Source organism: Gymnoscopelus microlampas, assembly GCF_963454915.1.
Source record: "Gymnoscopelus microlampas genome assembly, chromosome: 8".
NCBI lineage: Eukaryota > Metazoa > Chordata > Actinopteri > Myctophiformes > Myctophidae > Gymnoscopelus > Gymnoscopelus microlampas.
Window position 1 is genome coordinate 13,956,492 of NC_139945.1, and position 9,163 is coordinate 13,965,654.

General features: G+C 44.0%; 1 protein-coding gene across 1 annotated transcript in view; it reads right to left on the bottom strand.

Annotated features, from left to right (window-relative positions):
• The window catches only part of tenm4 (teneurin transmembrane protein 4), a 359,498-nt gene that overhangs the window by 204,845 nt on the left and 145,490 nt on the right, over positions 1-9,163 (bottom strand). Inside the window, 1 exon segment of the mRNA XM_084064566.1 lies at positions 8,942-9,102. Coding sequence (XP_083920692.1) covers positions 8,942-9,102 — 161 coding nt within the window.

The window sequence follows — 9,163 nt, forward strand, 5'->3', positions numbered from 1 at the left end:
ATTTTAGAATCCCTGTCCTGCGGTGTTGCAGTGCCTTGCTGTTATACACAGAGTAGGATCAGCGAGCAGCCTTTGAGAATGACCAGCGCTGCAGTTCTGCCGTATGAATTTACAGTCTCACTTTGTCCTTCAACTTGTTTTACCGCTGAAAACCACTTTTGCCACTTTAAAACACGGTCATGGCGGCTGAACCCGCTGTTTACCAAGGATACATTTCTCACTGAAAGCAGTTTCCATAAAGATCTTAACAGGAGGAAGACCAAACGGAAGAGCCCGAATTGAATGTCATCCTTCTGAAGTGATGCCCTCTGTGGTCCCTGACACTGGGCTGAGTGGGCTCACACTACAGCGCTGCTTCTCAAACCTTTTTTCCATCTCAAGGACCCCCATAACTCTGAGAGTTTACACATGGAACCAAACAGACCCCTAAGGGTCTAATGTGGACCAAGAGAAACAACTACAAGGAGATACATGTGAAGTGAAAGAGAGGACTTTTGACATGGCCACCAGTCGACCAGTCAGGAACGAAGCCATGGGGGGAATCTGTGTTATTTTCATGTACAGAATATCCAGTGTAGCAAGAAAATGCTAAATGTGTGTGTGTGTGTGTGTGTGTGTGTGTGTGTGTGTGTGTGTGTGTGTGTGTGTGTGTGTGTGTGTGTGTGTGTGTGTGTGTGTGTGTGTGTGTGGTTGGTGAGTGAGTGAGTGAGTGAGTGAGTGAGTGAGTGAGTGAGTGAGTGAGAGAGTGAGTGAGTGAGTGAGTGTGGGAGCGAGCGTACGTGCGTGCGTGCGTGCGTGTGTGCGTGCGTGCGTGCATTTTTTGAAAAACGTGCTGTCTCATCAAACACATGCACCACTGCCCTTATGGCCAACTCAACTCAACCTTCTCCGGAAAAATCAGCACACTCAATCTTTTTATTGTGGGATATGAGGGGATAACTGACAACATTATTTATAGCCTACTGCAGGTGTAGCCATTAATTAAAGTCATTCATTAAAAGACATTTTTGTAAAAACTTTCTTTTGATAATTTAATAACATTCTGCATTCATAGCATAATTATCTAATAACTTCTGCTTTTCACGAATACAAATACGTCGCTGCCTACAGTATGTATACAAACACGTGATCAATATAGATTACACTCAAAGGTGATGACACAGTTGGGAGGAGCCCAGCCACTGTCTGGGAGGGTGAACAGAACAGTGGGCCCCTGACGGCCCAAACACATTTCTTTTACAATTACATTTAAGCCCCAATATCCTATATTAAAATGTCCTTAAGGGACGACCGGCTGGCCGGCCGGCCGGCCGGCAGATCTCCATATATGGGCATAAAAGGGACAAGGACTGACAGATACAGAGATCTCCATATATGGCCATATCAGTCAGATCGGCGGTGCAACTTAACAAGTGTGAGGGCAGTTATTTAAAAATGTGGTTAGAAAGATTAATAGTTAGGAACCAAATGAACCCACACAGTTCTGGACCCATTTGGTTCCATTTGTGCACTCTCAGAATGATGGGGTTTTCTCTATAGAATACCAAACTGGGGGTCCTTGAAATTAAACAGTTTGAGAACCACTGGGTTAGGATATTAAAACTCCTGTAGTATGAGCCCAGATTTAACCCATTGATACCTGGAACGCATCTGTGTCACTTTAGATCCCTTTGGCTATTCAAAAATAGCAGATATACAAGCTCATAGCGCGGCACCGAGTGCCGCGCTATGAGCTTGTATATCTGCTATTTTTTTTAAACCGTGAAAATTATTTTTTTATATTTTTTTCCGATTTGTTTTTAGGATTTAGATTTTTTTAGACACGGCCTCAGGTCTTAATGGGTTAAGAGTACATGGTGGTTCACTTGCCCAAACTCAACACTCAATTAAAGTCAGAATTGTGTGAGAGCATCACATCTGGTCTGAGGAGCTCGCTGATCAAAGTAGTTGGTCGTTTTTGATAAATGGAACACGCTGCCCGTCTCCCAGTGGAATCTGTTCCATTAATTATGGCATATTAGAGCTCGTGCTCCCCGCCTAGTTCTTCCGTTCAGAAGTATGCAAATAGCTGGCTTACTTAACCCATTAAGACCTGAGGCGATTCTTGAAAAAAATCTAAATCCTAACAGTTTTTTGAAAAAAAATATAACAAATATTTTTTCACGATTTTTCAAAAATAGCAGATCTACAAGCTCATAGCGCGGCACTCGGTGCCGCGCTATGATCTTGTATATCTACTATTTTTGAATAGCCAAAGAAATCTAAAGTGACACAGATGCGTTCCAGGTGTCAATGGGTTAAAAAAAAGGAAAATGTTATGTACCGGATCCGCCCGCCGCGAACACATTCAATTTCCGTTGCCTTAATGCACACTGGGCGAGCGCTACTTTGTGTTGACAAACAGGTCTCAGCCCTCAGGATGAATGTTGGATGATTTGGGGTTATAAAAGAGGTAAAACAAAATGCAAACATCTCAAAAGACAATACAAATTCGAAAGAATAAATCACCCACACTCTCCAGCACCCCCGCCCCGCCCCCCCCCCCCCCCCCCCCCCCCCCACCCCACACACCTCTCCAGCTCTGGAACTGTCTATGACAGTCAGAGGGAGACGGCGTTGCTGAGAGACAGATGGCTGGGTTTGTCATTTCGCAGGGCTCCAGGGGAGACCGTTCCTTTTGATTTGTAGCCCCGGCGTTGACTGGAGGATCTGAGACAAGAGTCGGTGTATGTCGCCGTCAGAACAATCGCATCAAAAGGCACCAGGGTAAGGGGTGCCGAGTGTTCCAAACGTCCAAGTAATCACTTCTCTGTGGGCCTCATTCTTTCTTCGGCGTCCCTATAGCCTCTAATGATGAAATGAGAAGGAGAGTCATCGCTCCCTTTACAGATTTACACCAGCGCCTCCTTGGTATCTTTGATATGCAGAAGGCGCTGGCCATGGGCCAACAGAAGGGCCTTCAGGAAAAAAATAGTTTTGTATAGGCCTCCTCAAACGTTCGCCGAGACCCCCGCGCTTAAAAACACACAACTGGCGACAACATGAAGACAGGTTGGTGGAATAACAAGGTGCACCTAATGAGAGGCGGTACAGTACATACCGGCAGCAGACAAGCTGTGTCTGTCGGCGCTCCGGCGATGCCACTGCCCTGTCAAGGGTATTACACTTGGTAGCGTTGCCCATTTTCGTCCGGAGCACATGTTGTGCCCTCGTTTCGCTTATCTCTTGGCAGGAAGCTGGGTCACGCCACGCGCCAATTAGGGAGCAGAAGTACTGCGGCAGAAGACTCCTCAGCCAATCTAGAGAGGGGCCTGTGTCTGTGCCCATCGCTGTGGGTTTGCTCTGCCAAAGCCCCCTGTGTCTCAATCCTCTCATCTCCACAGCACTTTCAAGACAAGCTGTGATGAGCCGAGTTTTTCTTTTTCTTTTTTATCCTCGCCTTTCAGGTCTAAGCCTGGTATACTGAATAATGTCTTGAAAAATTTCCATGAAAAACAAGAAAGCCAGAAATGCATTGGAGTGAAAAATTCAGCCGTCGTCGTCCATCACTGAGTGGGCCGCGCGCATTAGAAAACATATGGCTAATTAATCTCTTTTAGACACTTGAATGAATGCGTGTTGAATGCAAGCAGCCTTCTGGCGCGGATTATTTCACCCAAATCCCTTCACACCTCCATTTCACTGGCAGTCCATGACATGTAATGTCATTGCAACACGACGTCAATTCGCAAACTAATAAAAGTCCACATTTTCAAATGAAATAACAGTCATGACAAATAGCTCTTACTGGTCGCTGCCAAGCTGGCATCCAGCACGCCCCACACATATTGACCTATATAGACGAATGCTGTAACAACTAAAAAATATAAAAGCTGTCAGGGTAACAATTTGGAATGTAGGGCACTGGAATTCCAAATGAAGCGCGCATTTGTAGTTTTTTTTATTTTTTTCCCCAGCATGGCAACGATCAAGGTGCCAAACTTTATCTTTCAGGTTTCTTTTTGCAACGACAGCTTCATACATCAGGGTGTGTTCGTCCTGGCATCCTCTGCCGACATAAGCAGCAGCAGGGTTTTTTATCTTAGAGATAAAAAGCAACAACAAAGCGCACGTTCAGGCAGAGTACGAATACGGGTCAGCATGCCCAAAACAATAAGACATTTTTCAATTTCCTGGAACGAGCCGTACGGAGCACAAATCAGTTCTCAAGCAAAACATCCTGATGACTTGTCACGTAGAGGAAAACCTATATATGCAGACAAATAATCATGCAACCCTGGGCTGTGTCTTCAGAATAAATCAGCCGAACACGCTTTTCATTAGAAATCACATCAATACCGACTAGCTAGCTATACCAGCATGATGACAAGACTGGCAATGCCATTATGAAATACTGTCAGGTGTGGACAAAACACTCAATCCCAGTACGTGAGTCAAAGTATAGATACTCCTGGTCAAATATTATTCAACTACAAGTTAAAGTTGCTGTCAAATTTGTACAGTACTTGAGTTTAAGCACTGAAGTATATGGTTTTAAAAGTGTTCAGCTTTTTAAAATACTTAGGTATTCAAAAGTACAAATTACAAAGAACAATACATTTTTAATATCAGTGCACTATAGACATTTCCCCCCCAAGACTTTAAAGATTGTGCGCACATTTTTAAAAAATGTGAAAATAGCTGATCTAGAAGCCCACAATGCCTCGCATTGTGACACGCCATGAGCTTGTACTGTAGATTTGCTATTTTCACAACATTTGAAATAGGACTTAAGTGGTCAATTCAAAATTCCTTCCTAGAAATGTAGTCAAAAGTACAATATCTGTCTTTGAAATAGTGGAGTGAAAGTCACTCAACTACATTATCCAAAAATACAGATACTCAAGTAAAGTATGGATACTCAAAAACATTTACTTAAGTACAGTGCTCATGGTAAATGTACTTTGTTACTGTCCGCCACTGGAAATACTGTACAAAAAGGCATCAGGGAGAAAGTGAAGCCTGCGCGTTTCAGTGGTGTACGGTATAGCCTTTTCTGGGTTGGATGCTCGTGCGGTGAGGCGCTTTTCTGCCAAGGGCCCAACCTCTTTGTCCTTGACTGGATACCCAGGGTGAGGGGAAGTGAAACACAGGAGGATACCGACGACCTTAAAATGGTGAACGTATAACAAAATGTGCTAATGAGAGAGGAGCCACCGCAGAGAAAATAGTGCCATCTTAAAACCACATCAACCCCCCCCCCCCCCAACCAACCCCCAACCCCCGACCCGCCCACCCTCCCGCCAGGATCTTTGCACTTTGAGATGTGCCGTTTTACAAAACACGGTATAGTGCTGAGCGGGAAGACCACGTGTGGGCGAAAGTCGAAAACATCTGTCACATCCGTAATTGGCTTCATTACCCGACTCACCGAGAGTTTCCAATTACAGGCCTCGATAATTAATTGCACTCGAAATTAAATACATTTTCTCATCAGCATTTAATTAAAACACGGCCCCTCGTTCTTGATTGGAAACTCAGATCTTAGGGTGATCCCAAGTTTGAAGTATGTTTACTCGGGAGTGCACCAGGAGACGAGCCTGATTTTCGGAGGTGCAATTACACGTGAGTGATTAAGCCGTGATCGCACTGATGGGGCTCTCTGGCTCTGGGCCAGGTCATAAACAACTCGTATTCTAGACTGTATCTACAGCAGCAGATCCCCAACCTGTGGGCCGGGGACCGGCCGGTGGGCCGCGAGGATATTGCAAGTGGGCCCCCAACTAAGTGGCACAGCGCAAATTAAAATATTTTCATTATAGTATACATAACATTAGCGTTAAAATAATGAACGTCAAACATTGAAAAATGAGTTTTCATTGCGATACCGGTGAACAGGAACTTGAAGTAGTTCTATGTTATTTCCGTGGATTCAAGCCAGATCACAATCTATTTTATCACTCATTGGTCATTAAAATAGACATTGCTCTAAAAATGCACGCAACTATTTGTCTGCCGTGTTAAGTGGTTAGATGGGTGGACTGCGAACACTATTGAGATGTTCAACTGGGCCCTGATCCAGAAAAGGTTGGGAAGCACTGATATACAGCCAAAGCCACACTGTCGATGCCAAACTAAACCAAACCGTTGCCTCGCCCACTCCCCCCAATCCTTCCTCCCTCGTTTTCATTTTGTCGTACGACAACCCTGGCACACATCGTTTATACCCATGAACTGAACTGCTGCCTCATTTCTGTCAAACCGATTCTAACCACGGAAAAAAAGAAGAGCAGTTTGTTTGGCCTTGGGGGAAAACAGAAACGATTTCCTGATCATTACACGGCAATGCATATTCTAGATTTGAAAAAGAAATGTGTCGGGATGGAGAATCCATACATTTCACCGATGAAGATCCTTCAGGACAATCTGGCTGCTCTCTCATTGACTTCAAACAAATAAGCGTCATTGCTTCAGCCATGCCTCTGTTTAAAAAATAAAAAGAGTAGAAAAAAAAAATCCATCCCATTTCGTTCTCTGTGTGAGATTAAATTGAACGGTGCGGCCATTTATATGTTAAACAGGTATACACGGCCAATCAAACGTACTGCATATTGCATGGTGGGATATATATGAAATAAGGCTGTGCAGCATCTCCAGAATTAGATTTTGTAACAATGGACAAGGAAAAATCTTGCAACACTCCTGAGAGTAAACAAGACACACAGAGTCTTATAACAGCGTGGCTTCTCTGTGCGTTTGAAATGGCATTCTGACGGCGAGCTAAATTACCTGGCTACCTAGTTTGAATCCCCTACTGTACATACTGTATAATAGCCTACATAAAACAGACTAAACGTTGTTTCAGTCCTTATTGCAGGAGGAGAAGCTATGCATGTAGCTTAAACATTGCCTACACATTACCAATGATATGCTAACGTGCTAGTGTGAGCTTTGTGAGTTAAGGTTGATAACATGACCTTGGAGGAGCTTGGCCTTGTGGTTCGCTGTATGTGTGTAACAGTGTAAGCTGAGTTGTGATTGGTCTAGTTTTTTGGGGACAGAGATACAGCAATAGGTACAGAGACAGAGAGAGACAGATGTACAGAAGAAGAAAAAAACACTGTTCTATGTGGCTGGTCTCTTCAGTGCCACGCTGTAAAAATATATATATTGCTTTTTGCAGTGATCTTTTAATATTGACCTACTTGCTCCCACAGGGGGCTATTTGGTTTCAGCTCAACCCAGCTGATCGTTGCCCAAAAAGGGGCGCGGGGGGTGCGGAGAAGTTAGGGGCTAGGTGTAACAGGTGTACAGAGCACAATGTTTACCATCTATTGGCCGTTATGTACGAATGAGGGAGTTCAAGAGAGACTCAGAACCTGTTCAACCTTTCATTTACTATTTACCTATTTATTTACTCACTTTAACAGACCATATCAGGGAATATATATCATTGTCTATTCACACAGCGTTGTCATATCATACATTAACAAAACAAATTTCTTCCACTAATGGCTTTAGTTTTAGACTTTGTTTGTTCAAAGTAATTAAAACTTTACAGAATAATTGAGTCAACCTCGCTGGACCGTTAATGTGTCATGAACATTTGAATTTCTTTTCTATTAAAATCTTTCTCCAGGACGTATTTTTGGCTAGACCTTTCAACCAATCCCTGCTTTAATGTGCATCAAACGCAATAATACTGGGGTTCCTAAGACTCACTCACTCACTCCAAAATTGTGTTTTTTGTTTGGTTAATGAATGAAGCTTACCCATGGACATCCTGATAGTTTCTTGTGCTCTGCATAGTATCTCCAAAACATTAATGTATAGTTTTACAGCTAAAATCTTCAGACTAGCAGCACTCACTGAAAACAGGTTCAAAAATCCTGAAGGGGGGGAATGGGAACCCCTAACTGCTCCTGATGAGCAGGTTGGTGCCTTGCATGGTTTATTCTGCCGTTGCTGTGTGAATGTACTATGTGTGAATGTGTGAATGCATAATGCACATTGTACAGCACTTTGGATAAAAGTGCTAAATAAATGCATTATTTACCAATCAAGTGTTAACCATTTGTACCATCTCCCATTTGATATAAAATGCTCTCGGGTGATGTACTATCAATAAACTTGGCAATTACAGTACACTCGGCATGTATACATTGATCATGTACACACACTGTATCTACAGGGCTAGTACATAAGGCCACATTATTATAGCGATCAAACCTGGTGAACTCTCTGTGCAGACCACCTCACGGTGCCCGACTCAAATGAGACGGCTTAACGAATTCTCTGAATGCGTCACATTTTCGGCTGACATGTTCCATCCTCTTTAATTCCTTCTCTATCTGCCCTCATCACGCCGGTATAGGAAGCTTGGCCTTGCTGGTCTCGGCGGACCCCATCAGCCCAATCTATGAATGATAATGTTATTTCTGATGAGGTGTACAGGGCAAAAAGTCAATCTGAGCAACTCCCGATATAATCATATTCATATACGGCTACAGAGTGCAGATTCCACACTATTAACCCAATAAGACCGGGAACGCATCTGTGTCACTTTAGATTTCTTTGGCTATTCAAAAATAGCAGATATACAAACTCATACCGAGTGCCGCGCTATGAGCTTGTAGATCTGCTATTTTTTTTTTAATCTTGAAAACATTTTTTTTTATTTTTTTTTTTATTTTTTTAAACTGATAGGATTTAGAAAACATTTTTAAGAATCGTCTCAGGTCTTAATGGGTTAAAATGGATAATAGTGGAAGCACAATGGAGCATGGGCCCCCCCCCCCCCCCCCCTTCCCGCCCCGCTGTGCCAGCAGTGAAGGGGAGGGGGAGGGTTTGTAGAGGTGGTCCTGCGCCCCAGCATGTGTGTGTGTGTGGTGTGTGTGTGTGTGTGTGTGTGTGTGCGTGTGTATGTGTGGGGGGGGGGGGGGGGTTAATAGAGGTGACTCACCGATGAAATAGGCCAGCAGGAACACCAGCGTCACTGAGATCAGGATGGCACTGAGGGCGGCACATTTCCAGTTGCAGTGCTTGTAGGGCTTCTTCAGGCTGAAGGCGGGTCTGGAGAAGGTGTTGCGAGGCAGCGGGCGCGGCGGAGGCGAGTACACCGTGCTGGAGGTCAGAGGGTACCCCGGCGACGTCGTGCAATACATCGGAGACGTTCCGCCCGGTT